At 47.4% G+C, this 19,539-nt stretch overlaps 1 protein-coding gene across 1 annotated transcript in view; it reads right to left on the bottom strand.

The window, feature by feature from the left end:
* Nucleotides 1-1,684: 1,684 nt before the first annotated feature.
* The window catches only part of KCNK10 (potassium two pore domain channel subfamily K member 10), a 149,436-nt gene continuing 131,581 nt past the window's right edge, over nt 1,685-19,539 (bottom strand). Inside the window, exons 5-7 of the mRNA XM_055538832.1 lie at nt 10,118-10,304; nt 5,792-5,934; nt 1,685-3,558 (exon numbers count right to left, since the gene is read on the bottom strand). Coding sequence (XP_055394807.1) covers nt 2,941-3,558; nt 5,792-5,934; nt 10,118-10,304 — 948 coding nt within the window. The 3' untranslated portion in view covers nt 1,685-2,940. The remainder of the gene's footprint in view (nt 3,559-5,791; nt 5,935-10,117; nt 10,305-19,539) is intronic.

Raw genomic sequence — 19,539 nt, forward strand, 5'->3', positions numbered from 1 at the left:
CACAAAGACCTCATCGCATCTTGGCAGTAAAGAGCTTTCCCCTCCCTCTGTATGCCATGTCCAGGAAACCAGAAAGACACACATGCACGCGCACACACAGACACACACTCACAAGGTGCATGGCATGGACACTGCCGCCAAGTCAAAAGCAGACTTTGGTCAAATAGACTTTGATGACTAGCTCTGCCGCCTTCTTGCTGTGTGCTCTTAGGTCAGTTACTCACTTGGCTTCCCTGAGCCTCTGTGTCATCACGTGTACAATGGGTTTGCAAACACTTCCCGCAGAGCGTTGCTGGGGCGGTTCAGTGAGCCCACGCCCCTAAAGTGCCTCATCTAGTGCCTGGCCCATGGGCGTCACTGGATAAACGACAAGGAAGCCTCTTGGCCAGCTCTGCCTGTAGAGTCTAGAATTTTAACCCACTATTATAAAGAAGGTATCGAGTAACAGGGTAGAAACCCAAATGAATGAGATCCCTGGACAGTTTAATCAGGAAGCTTTCAACTTGTCAGAATAAGAAAGTCCCAGTTCCCCGTGCTGTGCTGTGCTTTGCTTGGACTCTCTGCGACGCCATGGACTGTAGCCCACCAGGCTCCTCTGTCCATGGGATTCTCTAGGCAAGAATAATAGAGTGGGTTGCCAGGCCCTCCTCCAGGGGATCTTCCCAACCCAGGGATCGAATCCAGGTCTCCCACAGTGCAAGCGGATTCTTTACTGTATGAGCCACCAGGGAAGCCCAGTTACCTACTAATTCCTTAGCACACACTTTGTCAGGCTGGAATGACTCCCGTAGTAAGAACCAAGGCCCATCCCTGCATATACATCGTTGCCCAAGCGTCTGTCTGTTACTCTGTGGACACAGGATGTCACCAGTGAGCCACAGCCCTGTGGCAGCATTAATCCAAACATACCTTGGATGGGGCAGGGGGGACTTGATTCTTATTTGGCTCCTTCCCAAAAGTGATGCCAGTGCTTTAATCAGAGCTTACAATGGTTGGGGGCGGGGTGGTGGGGGGGGTGCGGTGAGGCACACGGGGGATGCGGGTGCTCTAGACAAAGGAGAGCTGTGCATTTGGGGGAAATAGCAGCAAGAGGTCTGCCTTGGCTGAAGCAGTCGAGGATGCAGTGGCTATCATTTTTCCCTGGAAGTCAGAAAAGCATTAGATGGTTTCTGGAAGTCTCTGCCAGTCTGTGACCTTTTGACAAATCCACCCTGCGTGTTAGCTATGTGACATCCCCAAACAGTGGTACTGAGCCCAGGAGGCCCATAAGCAGCAACTTCCAGGTGTTGCCAGGTCCAAACACTGAAGTGTGTGGCACAAATAGCTAGGTTTGAACCAGGATAACAGCCAGCCAACTCTGAAAAAGGCTGAGGCACACGTGGGATACTTGGCGTAGTACGTACTCTTTCCTTGCTGCTAAAAATCCACTTAGAGTCTTCCTCCTCAAACCTATGACCAGTCAGACCCCCACTTTCCTTCACCGGGTGTTCTAATCTCGTGAAAAAAAAAAATCATAATTATCACCACGTGCTGGTTACTGTTCTCCTAGAAACAATCAATCACAGTAGCATTGTAACTTTAGTGGCTAGCAGGTACAAGTGAAGAAATGATCAAGGAAAAGCAGTGATACTTTCAGAATAAAGGAACACCCAAACATAAAAGCGAAGTCTTTCAAATACTTCTTTTAAGTATTATTTTAAAAAAAAATGGCAGTAATGGCACTTAAGCTGCAAGCAATGAAAACAATTCAATCTTCTCGTACAAGGGTTGGTTTGAGGGATTCCTTTTCCTTTTGTTTGCAAATAGCAGGATAGGACCTGGTGTCACTCTGTCTACCCTAAGACACCCAAAGGGACGAGAAGCCCTGAGAAGGAACGATGCCATGGTCCTCCTTGGTATGTCTCAGACATGCAGGATGTCTATGTTTACAAACATTTAGGATTAGCTAGACAGGACAGTAAGCCACTGGCATCATGCAAGGCAATAGTTTTGGTATTTTCCCCCTTTTTATCAAAACCAATTGTAACAAGTTCCACTAGAAAAGTGAACATGAACATTTCAAAACCAGTTTGTTTTCACCGTTGCACCCTTTTGGTGCCTTTTCAGCGCACCGTGCACTGAGGTTTGGTTTTTGCCTGTCACCACGCAGCGGCTGAGGTTGAGTGTTCACCAATGCTTGCGAGTCCGATTGGACTACCTGTGAGAAAGACAAAATTCAGCAGGCTTCTGTCATTGGTTAAGGTGATATCCACAGTGTGATGTGACTTTTTTTTTTTTCTCTTGTAATGAGGAAAGCAATTGCACCTTTTGATACGTGTGCTCTCATCTGCTTCCAACAAATTCTAGGTGCTCTCGGGTCCCAGGGACGTTCATCTGGAGCTTAGAAAAGACTAGGGATGCACTGAACGCTTTTGTCTCAAAATCGGAGCTCAGAGCAACATTCCAACATGTCCGCTCCGACCCTAAGTGACAAGGACCAGTCCACCTCCCAGTCCAGTCCCCTTGTGCGTGCGTGCACACATTCCTGACAGTGGGTTCAGGAAACGACTTCCTTCAAAAGACACACCTGTTCCTTTCAGACGGCTGGTCTACGAATAGCTGCCCTTTCGCGCCCTCCGGAGCGCGGTGGCGCTGCCCGGGGCCACCGCATCCATGGCCGGCACGTGCCCTGGACCTCGGCAGCCGTGACCTCCCGCGCCCGCGAAGGCGCCCTGGGTGTCCTGCGGCTGTGATCAAAAGGCAAGTCCTTGTTCTTTTGATTCCCTTTTGGCAGAGCGAGCTTTCTCGGTCGTTTATGGCACAGTGAAATATCTTCTTCGATGCTATGTAATTTCTGACTAACGAGAAGTCTTGTTTTAAGGCACGTGTCTCAGGGTGAATATATTTAAAAACAAACAAACAAAAGACAAGGCTGGGTCACGTCCAGTGCGTCCTTCCCGCTTAGTTTCTGGCTTCTAGCAGCGCGCTGCTGTCGCGCTCCGCGTCTTTGGCGTCGGCGGGGCCCACGCCGTCCCCCGCGCCGGCCGGCGGCTGGGCGCAGTCGGTGAGCACGGCGGTGCTGGAGTGGTCCGAGTTGCACCCCTTCTCCGTGTCCTCCTTCTTCTCCTCGTCCAGGGAGTAGTGGCGGAGGGTCCTGTAGATCCTGTGCACATCCTCGGGCAGGGCCTTGCGGAGGTCCCGGTTCTTCCTCTTGGTGAGCCTGGAGGCGGAGCCCAGCTTGTTGACGATGTTATCCTCGGAGGCGCCCTGCCCGCGCTTCTGCAGCGGCTCCGACGCCTGCAGCCGTAGGTTGTTGGGCCGGTGGTCGATGCTCTCCTGGGACGAGGCCTTGCAGCGGCCCGCGTCGAGCGCGGCGAACACCGAGCGCTTCTCCGGCGAGAGCATGTCGAGTGAGTGAGCCCGCTGGTCCAGGCCCAGGCGCCGGCGCTCCATGCTGCGGATGGTGGCGGCGCGCTGCAGCTTGTCGTGGATCTCCACGCTCAGCCGCCGCCGCGTCTCCCGGAACTCGGCCGTCACGTTGGCCTTCCACTCGGCCGCGTGCGCCTTGATCTCGCCCACCTGGCGGAGAGACGGGGCGACCACAGGGCGCTGAGACACCGTCCCCCGCCCCACGCCCTGCGAGCAGGCGCCCGCCACTGCCCACCCCCATCGCCGCCACCCCCATCGCCCCCAGCGCCCGGGCACCCGCCTCCACCCCCCTCGCACCCACCCCCCATCGCACCCCCCCCCCATCGCACCCACCGCTTCATCGCACGCACCCCTTCATCGCCCCCACCCCCCAGCGCCACGACACTCCATTGCCACCAACCCCCCATCGCCACCACCCTCCCGTGCCCGCAGCCCTCGGGGGTCCTCGTGGGAATGAGGCCCGGAGGCGGTGGCTTTGCGTCCGCCCAGCCAAGGGGAGGAGAGGCTACTTCCACCCTCGCCCTTCCCGCTCGGGACTAAGGTGCCTCCCAGAGGCGCACGTGCTGGGCAACCCGACCGCCGCCGGACACCTGGATTCGGGGACGGAAGGGGAAGCGGACGGACCTGACTTAGCGTCTGTTGGGTTCACCCTTCCGTGGTCCGGCTTCATTCCTGCTGCATAACTGGAGGCAGTTGTGTCTAGCTCAGAGCTTTTCCTGTTATGTGAGGTAGCCGGGCACCTAGCTCGGCCCTGGGCACAAAGCAGGTATCCAGCGGGTCCTCTGCCCTGCCCTGTCCCTCCAAGACGTCTGTCTGGGTTAGAGTGCTCCACCCGTCCCCATTAGCCTGGAAATGACCTAGTTCTAAAAAGGAAAGTCCTGTGTCACCCCATATCTAGGCGGTGCTGTCTATGACCTTGTGCTATCCGGCTTGCGCTGGTTTAAGACCACCCTCCCACCCCCACACAGGGTACCTGATAACCAAGTTTCCCTGCTCAGGGTGCAGGAAGGGGGCATCTTCTGCCAAAGCCCACAGAACGTGTGCTTTCTCAGAGCAAAGTCTTGCATGAGGGTCAAGACCAACTCTCTGGGCTTTATTTCAGCAGGACTGTTAGTACAAGATTCATGCTTTCCTATGCAGAGGAGTAACTCGGACTTTTGCATTGAGAAATGTCAATATTTATGTTGTTGAGTGTTCTCTTTTGTTACGGCTGATTTTCAGCAGGTCAGTTAGCTCTCTGGGGAATCAGACTAGAGAGTGCATTGATACTGCTTCTGCAAGCCAGGAAAATTAAACCTCTGCCCCCAGGAATGGTGTGGGAGATGGTGCCATCTAAGGAGGCTCTCCCAGGACCCTCCGCTCAGAATGTCTGCACCCTGGGCAGGGAACAGTCGCCCTTAAACAGGCTGTCCCGCCGTTTCTTTAGGTTTTATCTCGTTTCCTTTCTTTACTGCTTTGCTTCTCTTTACCCTTCTTCTTTCTTATTTCTTTTCCTCTCTTTCCAAAAGAACTACATGGACATTTTTTTTTTAATTACAAAATCTACCTTTGCTCTGTAGCCATTCCTTTTCTTGCCTGTGTGTAGGCTTCCATGCACATTTATTTGAGGAAGGAAGGGCTGTTGTGTGTGTGCCCCTGGCCACAGACATATATTTGTTTCTACAGATCTGACAACCCGGAGGGGACATGAGTGAAAGGGACCCCGTGAGTTCACCCCCCACGGCCGGCCACAGTTCAATAACTTCAGTCTCATATGGAATTGAGAAAAATGCACACATTTGCTGATTGGGGGCAATTGTACACCTCCCCCAACTGCAGTCTACCTATGCTGACTATGTCTGGGTATGTTTTTTTTCACTTCCTTTTTTAAAAATAAGTTGCCGTTTACTAGTTTTTCCAGGAGCTGTGGGCTGGTAAGTGAGTCACCAGATTTTTCTCACCTGCTAAAAAAGAATCCAGAAATAACTGCTATCCAATTTAACGTGGCATTTAAAATCATTCAAGGATTCAAAACAAGGACATCTAGGAGGCCTCCACTTAGTAGGAGATAGTCTAGCCCATAGAATGCTGCTACTGCTGCTGCTGCTAAGTCACTTCAGTCGTGTCCGACTCTGTGCGACCCCATAGACGACAGCCCACCAGGCTCCCCCGTCCCTTGGATTCTCCAGGCAAGAACATTGGAGTGGGTTGCCATTTCCTTCTCCAATGCATGAAAGTGAAAAGTGAAAGTGAATTTGCTCAGTCGTGCCCAACTCTTAGCGACCCCATGGACTGCAGCCCACCAGGCTCCTCCATCCATGGGATTTTCCAGGCAAGAGTACTGGAGTGGGGTGCCAATGTTTCTGACCTCAGGAACATTCAGAGAATCTGGACGGAATCCTACCTCTTCTTTTGTCTTTTTGGATAAAACGCGTAGCCAATCTCCGATCATGCTGAGGACAGCTGCAAAGTAGGCAAGGCCAACAAGGATCCAAAACCACACCAGGGGCTTATACCACTCCCGGTAATTGATGCCAGCGTTTCCCCCTGCAAACAACCAAGCGTTACTTTAAGGAGGGTCTGGCAAACAGTCGTCGCAGAGCAAACACATCCCAGTCCGTGTAGCAGAGCTGCGGTCGCATCACCATCCAACGCTCAGCTGCTCGGCCTGCTGTATACTCGATGTGACAGGGTGGGAGGGCAAGGAAATGTCATGTCTCTTCCCCAAAGGAGCCTGGCCTGTGGCTTCACTTATTTTGAATCTTGACCAATAATCTCCATACATCATGTGCTGTGATTAGTTGCTCAATCTTGTTCGACTCTTTGCAACCCCGTGGACTGTAGCCCGCCAGGCTCCTCTGTCCATGGAATGGGTAGCCTATCCCTTCTCCAGAGGATTTTCCCAACCCAGGAATCGAACTGGGGTCTCCTGCCTTGCAGGCCGATTCTTTACTAGCTGAGCTACCAGGGAAGCCCTTAACGCACAATACATAATAACAAAAAATAAAAAAAAAATCAGTGACGAGCCTGATCCATCCAGTTTAAACTTGAGCTTGACAATGAATGGCGTGAATTAGAGGACAACAGAGCAGGCCCAGTTTCAAGTTTTGTGTTTTTGTTTTTGCTTTTTTTTCTTATTGGGGTATAGTTGATTTTGTCAAGTTTTTCTTAAACTGCCTTAAATTTAATAAAAACAAAATACCATTAAATAATCCCAAATGGTTTGGAACTCTTGACACCATTTCCTCCTCAAGCACATACGCATTTACCAAGAGAGAAGTATGTGTGTGGAAGTAAAATTAGACTTGATGGTATCCCTGAGACTTGGACCCAGCCAATAGTGATTTAAGGCTGACCAGAGGATGGTGTTTACATAATGCTGATCCATAGGGTCAATTAGACCGAGTCAATTAGAATCTCTGTGTGAGAACAAAAAGGGACCTTCAAGGCCAGCTAGTTCAATCCCTTTATTTTACAAATAGGATTATAGTAAAAAAAATCCATCAAACCAAGTTGACTAGTTGCCTGACTGCATTGACTGGCTGTTCCATTGAAAAGACCAGTCATTTATTCCAAGTAAATAGCCTATTTATTCCAGACCTTCTACAGGCCTGCCCAAGGTAAGCAAGCAACAGAGATTCTAAGCCCAGCCCCTTCTCATAAAGTGAAGACACTTCATGAAATACCTGTCTGTGAGATGTCATTTTCCAATGAAGCCAGCTCGTGGCCATTTCTAAGAAAATCGACATTAGCCATGGATTGGTAATTACTGTACCCTGGACTTTCCCACTGGGTTGTGGTTGTAACCTCATGTAGCACCTCTGATTCTGCACCGAGCTCTTACGGTATCAGTAATACCTCCCAAAGGCGGCTGGGCAGGTTCTGTGGCTTGTGGTACTTCTCAGTTTGCAACGGAGCCCACAAGGTCTCCATAGCTACCGCCACTTCTGAAAATTAGAATTCCAAACTTTGCTGGAGGGCTCTGTGGTAAACCCCGCTTGGTTTGGTGTAACTGCCTTGCTTTTCCCTTTCAGGCAATTCTTCCCCTCTCCCTAGCTTTCTCTAGGGTACTGTTGGACTTTCTGCAGCATGAGGTGAGTTCTGAGGTTCATTTCATCTCCGCACTAGGCAGAACTCTGCCACTCTTTCCTGGGAGCTCTCTGAAAGTAAATGTTTACCAACCAGTCACCATCATCCACAAAAGACTGTCACTAGGGCGCGCTAGCAAACAAGGCAGGCAACACCCTTCTGCCTGTTAGTTTACCAGCTGCTGGCCTGGAATTCAGGTGCTGTCAGTCAGGGTTGCAAAATGCTTGGTGGGTTGTTAGACTGTCCTAAAGTGTGTCAGCTACAAAATAAACCAGCACTTAATCCTGCATGGTGATTGATGTTCTGATTCTGTTTCCAAGCTGATGCCTTGTCAAATCACAGCAACCATCAGCTCTTGTTAATGTATCTTTTTAAAAGATGGACAGCCTTCCCTTTTGCTCTCAGAGTATTGCCAAAAAGGCTCTGACACACTTCCAGGGTTCCAAGGCAGCAGTGCTTCAGATTGGTCTCTGTAAGCTATGGAAGCGGCAGCTTAGAAGGGCCTGGTCCAGTTGCAGTCAGCGCCATGAATTATAACAGACCCAAGTTTGCAGCGACTACGGGGCAAAGGAAATACGGTTCTGTAATCAGCGGTAGGTAAGGGAATTGAAACAGTGCTATGCAGCTCAATATTCTGTAATAACCTGAATGGGAAAAGAATAGATACATATATGTGTATGACTGAATCGCTTTGTTGTACACGGGACACTAACACAACATTGTAAATCAACTATATTCCAATAGAAATGTTTTAAAAAGAAAGGTACTCTGCAGGAGACATATTCACATGTACACTGGTTACTGTTATCAGAACCCATGGGAAAGCATGTCCATTTTCTCTGACCCAATTACAACCAAAATAGACTTTAAAATTTTCTAACAGTTCTTTGTATTTATCTATACACTTGGCCATTAGATTCATTAAAATCTTCCATCGCTAAAGATCTCTAAAAAACAAAAGAACAAAGCCATGCTATGTCTGTGACTGTGGAGGTCACGGCCTTTCCAGGTAAGTAAACATCAGGCCAAGTGCCGGTGTGTGCTAAGCGCTCACAGCCCATCGTGGCTCATCAGGATAAATAATAAACTTAAATCATAAGCAGTTTTTTTAATCTCCTGTTCCCCGGGCTGTGCTATTTGTGACCCAGATTAACAGACTGAACGGAGCAACCGGTTAGAGAGCAGGGTTTGCCCCACGTGTCCTCCAGAAGACAGTCCTCCAGACAGGCCAGAGTTAGCACAGAGCAGAACAGCAGAGAGCAGACGATGCTTTCGGGAACTTAAAGATGTTGGTGAAATAGCTCTAAACAGCAGCTGGGGTTGGAACCTCAATGAGTTTCCCCGCAGAGCAGCTACGGACAATGCTAAGGAGTTGACCGGACAGTCGCTCTAGGTACTGTCCTCCTGTCTCTGTGTGTCTGTCTGTCCAGAGCTTCAGGCCTCTCATCAAGTGGCACCAAGCGACCTCCTGCCCAAGCTGGGGAGCTGCTCAGTAGCTGAGCATCGAGGACAAGCCAAGGCGGGCGGGGCCCCAGGCCTCGGGCTCTGTGTAAGCAATTCTCAATTACTCTGACTTGGCAAGTTCTTAGTCCTTAAGACAGTCAAAAGGAAGAAAGCATTAAAACTGCTGTTTCTACAAAGACAACTTCGGTCTTCACCTTCCTAGCTGGAATAGCTGCAAAACTACTCTTCCGGTTGTCTGTTTCCTTAGAATTACCATGGAGACAGCCAACCTTCAACATCCTTTCCAGAATTTGCCCTTTTTCCAGATTCCAGAAGAGGGGATCCCTGGCCCCTTTAAATATATTGAGTTGCGACAGAGTTACTGAGTCAAGTGTTCACTTCTGGGAGTAGAAACTGAGCATTTGTCTGACCACCTAGAACTAATCCATCCGGAAAGAGATCGGTGGCCTCCTCCTCCTATCCCTACCTTCCCACCACCCTGGGAGAGCGATACCCATAAAACGTCAGGTTTCATTTCAGTTTTTAAGCTCCCTGTCCCTAGAAGAATTTGATGGTGATTTCTTTTTCTTCCTTAAGCACGATTCATTGGCATTTATTTTTACAATGAAGGCTGTTGTGTCTATCTAGATTCATGCAGGATCCATTATAATATTAAATTCCCTTGGGGCAGTTTTCAACTCCAGGTGGTCACCTGGGTCTTTAGTCCTGTATCCGGACATGCCTGGAGCAACTTTTCCAGGGATGGTAACTCTGCCCTCAGCATCAGGAAGCTTCATCTGCAGGTCCCTGCAGACTAAACTCGACATTCATCTCTCCAGAGCTTCATTTTTGCCACTTGCTAATATAGCCTTTATCAGTTGATGCAAGGAGCCTTAATAGAGTTCAGAAGCCCAAAATCCAATGAGAAATTCATTTCAGTAATAATTCATATGATGAGGGAGATAGCCTGCCTCCTGAGTGGGGGAGGGGAGAGACGGGCTTCCTCCCAAGGCAGCAGCCGGCTGCTGTTTCCCTCACAGAGGACTGCAGGTTTGGAACAAGCCTGTGTCCAGCAGTGGTGATGCTGAGCCTTTTCCATTTGTTCCTCCATCTTTTCTCATGGTTTGGAAAAGCACTGACCACAGTAAATGTTTTCCCCACCAGGGCCCCAGTGACTGGGATATTCCAGAGTGCTTACCTGCCACAAAATCACCAAAGCCCACCGTGGTGAGAGTGACCACCACAAAGTAAATGGACTCCAGGGCCGTCCACCCCTCAATGTATTTGAAGATGACGGCGGGGATTGTCACAAACACGACACAGCCGGCCAAGATGAACAGGATGGTTGAGATGACCCGGATCTTGGTCTGACTCACTTGCTTTTTCTAAAGAAGAGCAAAGGAGAAAGAAAGACAGGGAAGTCAGCTCCATCACCCTGGATTCGGAAGACAAGAGGTAGAGAGAGAGAAAAAAAAAATGTCAGTGGCTTTGGACCTTTCTTTGTCCATGAGCAGCTTGGGGAGCATCTGATAAAAGCTGTGGACCCTCTCCTAGAAAAATGTAAGGACCAAAGTTTTCAGCTGGTCTCGGTGGTCCTTGGGCAAGAGACCTCTTGAATGTCCTTTGCGTGGTTCCCTGACTGCAGCCCAAATGCTGACTTTCTAACCCCCTCACTGGTGTAAAGGAGACTGCTTCCCAAGAAAGGCCATTTTTGCCGCCGTTTCTCACGTTTCTCACATTTCTCACTGACCCTCTGTAGGAGGCACAGGTTTGGGGGTTCCTTCCACAGTGGTGGTGATGGATTTGCACCCGGCTTCCCTTGAGTCAAAGGGCACATGCTGGAAAAAATGGCTCCTGAGACAGACCAGAAGGTTAGGATGAAAAGAAAAACACAGCTGACCTGACCCCACCCTCGTTTGGGACAGAACTCCAACTATCTGCCTGGGTGCTTCTTCACCTTCCTGTCCCCCCGCCAAGGCAGTACATTTATATCACATTCTTCTTTTAAAACGCATGTGTTTGAGTGCTGTGCTCGTCATGTTTGTTGGCTGTATAACCATCAAGGGACAGGGCAGGAGTCCGTGTTGAATGGCAGGCTCTGTGTCTACAACGAATAATAGAAGCTCCACCTCAAGTCAGCTTCTGAAGGATTCAGTAGTTAAGAGGTGAAGATGCACCTAGATCGGGAATGACCCTGATATCAAGGCGAAAGAATCACACCTACAGGGTACCAGAGGCAGACTGGAGGCCCTGGTGTCCCCTTGAATGACACTCAAGACAACGCTGGCATCACCTCCAAACTGAACAGCCTGCTAAGGTCTTCTCAAAGCTCCCAGTTTGCCATTGGAGACTGTCATCAGGGGACCCTGGCACCATTACTTGACCAAAAACTCAGCGTCTCATAAATGTCTGTTTAACACCAGGGTGCCTGGACCTGTGTACACTGCCTGGATTGAATCCCTGCAAAAGCACACATTCAAGGAATCGATATGGAAATCTCTACCATGGGATCTATTAATATTTTCTAGTCATCACCTTCCAGTGAATTAAAGGGCAGAGCAGGTCCAGAGTACAGAGTGCATTTGGCATTCAGACACCGCATTTTATGGATGCAAAAGGAGCTTGCATAAGATGCTGCTAATCAGGCAGAGCTGAGAGGAGAATGCAGCTGTGATTAGCTCTCAGTCCAGCACGCAGGGATGGAAACCGCTTTTCAAGTTACTCAACAGTTCACCAGTTCAGAGTCGCCAGAGCGCTCCTGTAAGGAAAGAAACCGGACTAACCTCCATGAAGAACAGGCCACCCTGTTTCCCCTTCGAGTAAGGAAGGCTGAGAATAAAACCTCGTCACTGGGTGATCCTGTCACCGTCCTGGAAATCCTAACCTTTCCTCACGGCAGGGACACCCCAGCCAGGTTTTCCAGGCCAAGAGAGATTCTCTTACGACCGACCACGCAGCTCAGACAGGAAATGACCATGTTCTCCAAGACAGGAAGGTTGGTTATGACCCTCTTTCTCTTCCTCCCACTCCCCTCTTCCTTCCTGACTTACGGAGATAAACCTCAGAACCACCTCTTCTTCTCTGGGAAACGCCAAGGGACATGAGAGCTGGGAAAAGGTGGTGGGAGGCTGCCGTCCTCTGCAATCGAGCCTCACAAACATCAGTCCCACCTGCCGAGGGCCCTGAGTCCCAGGTGTGTTCAATATGGTGGAACTGTGGGCAGGTAAGTGCAAAGAAGAGCTATAGTGGAGAATATTTATCTGCACAAATCTCAATCCGCACTGAGATCAGTATAAGCGAAATGAAAGTGTTAGTCACCAAGTCATGTCTGACTCTTTGTGACCACGTGGACTGTAGCCCCCCAGGCTCCTCTGTCCATGGGATTCTCCAGGCAAAAATCCTGGAGTGGGTTGCCATGCCCTCCTCCAGGGGATCCTCCTGACTCAGGGATCGAATGTGGGTCTCCCACATTGTAGGCAGATTCTTTAACCATCTGAGCCATCAGGAAAGCTAGTCCCTAAATATTCATAGGAAAAGCTAAAGAAATATAATCCTTCATAAAAAGGAGTCAAGTTCTCTGACTTCTAAGAAAGTACTCAGGATACAAAGTGGGAACAGGAAAAAATAAATTGATCCATGCTGTTATATAGTTCCCATCTCCTCAGAAAAGCCATCAAAAAAAAAAGATAATTTATTGATATTTTTGCATACACATTTTTTCCCACAAATGAAAGTACTGTGACAAGACAAATTACCTGAGAACCACAAAGACTGTTTTACCCATTTCATGCATTACCATATTAGATCTTGTAGAACTTGGAGGGGGCAGTTAAGGCCCCTCTGAGAATCCAGGAACTTCATTATTATTATTATTAGCCTACTTTTGTTTGTAAACACAGACAAAAGCCAAAGCCCAAAAGGAGATTTTTATCATAGATCATTAAGTTAATCTAATTGCTGGCAACAGAACATCATTTTCCCCCTCAATAAATTGTCCTCTTCAAATGCATAATGAAATTAAAGTGAATTAAATGTTTGCGAGACACTTGTTAAGTCAGAAATTAGGATGTGAACGCAAGTGCAATCCAAATGAGGCTGAGGCTGGCAGAGGAGAGTGGCAAGTACGTGGGAAGCTGGAGCCATTCCCAGGCTCCAGGAGGTGGGCAAAAGAGATGATGGCACTGGGCAGCATTTGTTTGGTAGCAAAGGAAGGTGTGCAACAGAGGCTAGAGCGTGGCATCTTAATGGCATTATCTGTCAGAGAGTTTATCTGCAAGTTAGCATTTCACCACTGCTCACTGCCCAAGCCAACCAACGTGTCCCTGGACCACTTCCTCCAGACATCCTAGGGTGATGCTCAGCAAATCCCCGGAGGCTTAAATCATCAGGGTATTTCAGGGACTTACAAAATCAAGTGTCTTGAGTGTGTGTGTAGGCGTATGAAATTGTGTGTACCCGTACTTCACTATAAAAGGAAGGGGTATGGGCATAAGGTTTTGATAGTATCTGTTATTCTGGAGACCCACATTTATGCTGTCCTCTAGACACTTAAGAAAAGAGTTGCCCTAATTGAGCATTTTCAACTGCAGCTTCCACGATGGAACCACAAACGCGTCATGCAGTGACCTGTGGGCTTCTCATCCCCGCGAGCTCTGCACCCATTCGCCACTATTGTAAAATGGTGCTTAAGAAGTTGGAGTCTCGGGGCAGCCTGCCAGACACACACTCCATCCCCACTGCTAAGTGACTGAGGGACCAGGTTTCTCAACTTCTCTGGGCATCAGTTTCTTCCTCTAAAAATGGAGATAAGAGAGTCCACCTCACAGGAGTGTTTGGAAGATTAAATAAGTGTGTGAAAGCTCAGTGCCCGCTAAATGCTTGATGACTGCTGCCAATCATGTCTGATGGAAAAGTTCGAGTCTTTCCTTAGATGTGGGCAGTCCCACACTGAACGCTGCCCTCTGCTATGGAGGAACATTCCCTCACATCTGATTTTAAGATAATCTCTGTCTAGCTTCGGGTGGTCAGGTGGTCGCTGCTGGGTTTCCCTTCCTGGATATGTTGTCTCATATGATGACCTCCTTTTTCAATAAGAAACAAGTCCTCATTTTCTCTTGGTTCTTCTGTGCTGGCCCAGGATTGAGCCCTCAGACAGTCTCAGCTCACAATCTTGGAAGCTTTTCTGTTTGCCTTTCAGTTAGTTTCCCCACCCCCCTCCGCCCCCGCCCAGCTTTTTTCATCATCCTTCTGAAACTGACAAGAATTGCAGATAATGTTTGGGGTGTCAGGAACCAGCTGCAGAGAGTCCCTAAAAGGCACCGCCCTTGTGTTCCTTGCCCCTCCCAATTCCCCTGCCACTTATCGAGTCAAGCTGTGTTTCCATGGCGGGGTTGCTAGGCAAAAATCCCATTGCTTATTTACCAGTAAGCAGAGCAGTTACCATAAAGCTTTGTGAGAGCCCAGATCTGACTGAGTTAATGTGTTCTTAGGCTAACAAAACTGTTATTTGGGAAGAGATGGTTTGATACAATATTGGGGCAGAAGTGATAGAATACTTGTATGTATCTGTCCAACTCCTGTTTTCTCACTGTGTGGATTAGATGATGTGGTCCTTCTTTCTCCATATGCAAATGACACTATGCACAACTACTTCCCGCATCCCGCTGGCTGGTGCTAAGTGTAGGAATTTTTGAGGAACTCAAACCCCACCTCCTGTAGAGTTCTTTTAGTTGTCAAAAATTATGTGCAATTATTCCAAAAAGCAAAATAAGCTTCACACACAGGAGACTGGGAAGCCAGTTCTAAGAGCGCTCCTTCGAGAGAGGATGTACATACTAGCAATTCTGACAGCGTTTACCTGTTTCAGACCTCAGACGGCGAAGCCACACACCCAATTCCCATTAAGTACGATGCCCTACCACGCTTGTTTATTTCCACAATCTTATTTTGGAGAACAAGTATATTTCCATTCATCTGTGGGCTATTTATTTTTTTACCCCCTCTAACATCTACTCTTCTTTTTGCTTTTATGCGATTTCTTATAACTCTGAGATTAGTGATCCAGATTGTTGTATCTGACTGAGAAACTTGATTTGCTGTAATTTTTAGCCAGGGATGTTGGAGATGTCATTGAATAATAAAGATACTGCAATAAAAATCCTAGGACAGGAGCTAGACATGCAGAGCTCTAGTTTATGGTTCAGCTTTGTTTTGTTGAAATGCAAACACATCACCATGGTGATACGCTTGAGCTGAAAATGACTTCTCGAAATGGAAAGATAATAGGAGCTGCCTCACAAAGGAGCCGACTTTATTTTCTGATATTATTATGTTTTCCACAAAGACTCCTTTTCTAAAAGTCCAGTTCTAACTAATGGTTTCAACATCACAACAAATCACCATGTAGTACCAGCAATTGTATAACCTATGAGGAGAGCGTTTAAACACCATTTGCCTATAATCTCCATGGCAGAGAGACTATAAACACACATTAGTGAGAATCGCACAGTAAAATCTCCATGGATCCGCCTGAAAATGTCCCACGCAAAAGCAGGAGAGTATCTACACCAAAAAAAAAAAAAAAAGCGGATACAGATTACACACATGGATAGTATCTAAGCCCCCCAAAAAAGTTGTATCTAGCATCTGCCTCTGAGCCACATTGCAGCATCCAACAGATTTTTGGTCAGTTCAGTGCTTTGCTGGTATCCCCAGGCAAAGGTTTAGAAAAGGCTTTGGGTATATGCAGTTAAATTGTTTTTAATCACTGGATTTATCACTGGATTTTGTCACTGTTTTTTTATCACTGCATCCCAGGTGCACCTGGGATGGAGACAAAATCTAGAAATAATGAAAAAATTCTCAGCAGCTCCACACCAGGATCACTTTAATTAAAACCTTTGAAAGTTTTCAAAAATTCTGTGGCTTTTCACATTTGAAGAAAATACTCTATTGGAACACAAGATTTTGCACTCAAAACTCAACCAGGTAATTCATTCAGCACATAATTATTAACAACCTTTTACATATCGAAGGTTGTTCTAATTGCAAGGGATATAGCAGTTAAAAAGAGAGAGAAGGAAGTTCTCTTCCCCATGCACACAAAGTCTAGTTGGCTGGGGCAGGCTGGGAACATCTGAGTCTTTGGCTGAAGTCTTTATGGCGCTGTCCGTGGTACCCAGCCCTGGTCTCACCATTGAAGCAAAGTTTTTACCTAATGACATCCCAGTGATTAAAAACATCACCTTGTAGGGAAGAAATGACTATTCTTGTAGCTATTATAAGTGAAATACAAATAATTATGGCTGATTTGCATTGTTGTACGACAAAACCAAACACAACATTGTAAAAATTTAAAAAAGAAATAACAACAAAAGACTTATTTAAAAGAACTATATCAGCAATCACTTCAAGCCAGATTTTATTTGAACCCACTAAGCTATAGGTCGTAGTGGTAAGAGTCAGAAAAGGCAATGGCAACCCACTCCAGTACTCTTGCCTGGAAAATCCCATGGATGGAGGAGCCTGGAAGGCTGTAGTTCATGGGGTCACTGAGGGTCAGACAGGACTGAGCGGCTTCACTTTCACTTTTTGCTTTCATGCATTGGAGAAGGAAATGGCAACCCACTCCAGTGTTCTTGCCTGGAGAATCCCAGGGACGGGGGAGCCTGGTGGGCTACCAGCTCTGGGGTCACACAGGGTCGGACACAACTGAAGCGACTTAGCAACAAGCCATAGGTCAAACTCTAGCATATTTACTCTAGCATAGCATGTCGTCCCCTTCTCGGCAGGAGGAGAAGGGGATGACAGAGGATGAGATGGTTGGATGGCATCACTGACTCGATGGACGTGAGTTTGAGCAAACTCGGGAAGATAGCGAAGGACAGGGAAGACTGGCCTGCTGCAGTCCATGGGGTCACAAAGAGTCAGACACGACTGAGCAACTGAACACCTCAACAACAACAACAGGAACTTTGATACCAAATCAAAAACAAAACTTTGTACAAGTTGTGATTTGTCTTAAGTTCAAGGAAAATCAGTAAGGTTCATCTAAGGTTGGGGAAGAAAATCACAGATATGCTGCAGGTTGACTGTTGCTTGCAAATGATTCAGTGTCTGTAAAACCTTACACATTGTCTAAATAATAAATCCTAGAATTAAAAAAAAAAACTGTACCTATAATAGAAGATATATGGATCTTTGTTAGCTAAGCCCTCAGAAGCTATGTCTTAGAAATCAGAACAACAAGTAAGTGATCACACCAGTGCAGATGTAACCCTGGCTGAAGAGTGGTCCTTCTCTTTAGTTGAGGTATGAAAGGCAGGCCCATGGAAAGGAGAGGACAGGGACACTTCCTGATGAGCTGCATCAACAGCATAACTCCTGGCAATCCCGACAGATGCCACACCCAGCTGCTCACCTAGCCAACTTCTGCATTTGCTTTACCCAGATATCAGCAGCAAAATAAACAATGTTCCCACCCCAAAATGCCCTCTCCACCATCACATGCACAAGCATACAATAATAATACTACAGTAACAATGCTACAGACAGCTGAAAGGTGGATTCGCTCTTCTCTTGCTAACAAGGGTTCACGGTCACAGTGCATTGGCCAAGCAGTCCACAGCAGTCACGACAGAAGAGCACCCGAACAGAATAAATGTTCCTTCCCATCCCTGATGCTTTTGCCCTTGTTCACGGGGCTCCACGTGCTGTAACACACGTGACCCCTCTCTAGCCTCTCACTCTGACACAGGACCTAAGAACTCAGCGTCTCCCTCTCTTTTTCCTTTTGGGAAACAGCTGCCCTCAAGGCACACCCACTTGTGATCTCCTGTCTAATTCTTAGATTATATGAAGAAGCCCATTTTTCCTCGGACATAAGCCAAATTCTCCAGTACTGAGGGGACGTAACCACACTGGGTTTCAATCTGTCATCTGGTTCGTCTTATTTCTCAGTTGGCTCATACCTTGGGTGGAAAAGAGGGGATGCCATTTACTTGCTTCTTTCAAAGGCCCCAATCGTCTCAAGTCTCCCTGCTCCAGTCCCCCTGGTATGATGTGTTTGTTTGTTTTAATTTGGGTGATAGTTCAATAATGATGCCACTATGAGGCAGAGAAAGAGGTCAGACCATGTAGTATGCAGCAAATTCTTTTCAATGGAAGGTGAAGTCCCTACTTTAGACTGTGGCCCCTCACCAGGAAGGAACACATGTAACAAAAAAGGAAAAGAAGGAGATTACTGTGAGCCTCTTGCTAAGAATGCTTTCCTGAAAGGAGATAAGGAATTGGGAAAGACCAGTCCTGGCTGGAGCTGTCAAGAAGAGACAAGAACCTTGCCCAGGGACTGGGATGGGGGGCAGGTTTGGTGAGGGGGGAGCTGGGATCAGTGGCCAGAAGGCAGCTGCCTGGCACAGGTCAGTCCAGTGGTCCTGTGCCCCACTGGGGCTCATGAAGGAGCTCCTCAGTCTTTCTCATCTTTTTTGGCATCTCTCAGCCATGTCACTGTTGCCCAGAACCAGCATCCAAGGGCATCTAAAGGGGATGGGAGGGAAGAAAGCCTTCAAATGCTCCCATCTTGGGTGTGTGTAGCCCAGGGAGGAGGTATTTGTGGGCTTCCTGAAATAACTGTCTACATGTCCAGGAATCAAGATAAGCGACAAACAAGCATGTGTTTTCTGTGGCCTCATTTATCTTACCTGTTGGAAGATTTGAAGAAAGCCCCCAAGATTAACCAGATTTAGGCTAACACCTTAAAAAGCAGCTGAGTATTACTGCGTCAATAACTGTAAAAATTCCTGGGTTTTATTGGGCAAGTAGTGAACAACTGCCTTCTCAATAGTTACACTCTTTCTTTCCTTCTTTCTTTTTACACACTTTTTAATGAAATCTCGTAGGAATGCCCACCCATATGAATCTACAAAAATAATGAAACAAGCATTAAAAAATCATATAAGGGGAAGATGTGTGAACTAGAAAGGAGGCAATGAGAAGCAAGAAAAATTAAGAAAGTCTTTGAGAAGGATGAGCATAGTTGAGAAACTGACTTAGGGGTTCTGAAAGCAAGACGGAATAATGGTTTTAGGGGTCTAGAATCTTCTTGGAGGTATAAGAAGGCTTTCAGCTGGGTTTGTACCTCTCTGTTTGAGAGACAGAAAGAAAACAGAGGCGAGAGAGATGCTTGATCTTTCTAGTTAGACTGGGAACAGAGAAGTTTAAATAAGAATGGAACAGAGCTTCATAGAAAGTCACACAGAAATAAATCTAAAACTGGGAAGCCCTGCACTGAGTTAATTTGACAGAAGCATCCAGAGCTGAGAATTTTTATTTAGCAGAATATTTCTCAAGCTGTGAATGAAGTCGAATCCTATAACTTTTCTATTCTTTCATTCAATAAATATTTATCAGGCACTACTCTTCCATCTGTTATAGAGATAAATCCACAGGTGAGCAAAACAGAATGGCCACCAGCCTCACAGACCAAGTGGAGCCAAGACAAACATTAAACAATCACACAAGCAAACAGATCATCGCAGCTTGAGAGAAGTGAACAGCACTCACCAAACAAGAGAGTGTAGAGACCAGGTGATGCTATATGCCTATCCTGTTCGCCCATATATA

This window comes from Bubalus kerabau, chromosome 10 (assembly GCF_029407905.1).
Source record: "Bubalus kerabau isolate K-KA32 ecotype Philippines breed swamp buffalo chromosome 10, PCC_UOA_SB_1v2, whole genome shotgun sequence".
In the NCBI taxonomy this organism is placed as follows: domain Eukaryota; kingdom Metazoa; phylum Chordata; class Mammalia; order Artiodactyla; family Bovidae; genus Bubalus; species Bubalus kerabau.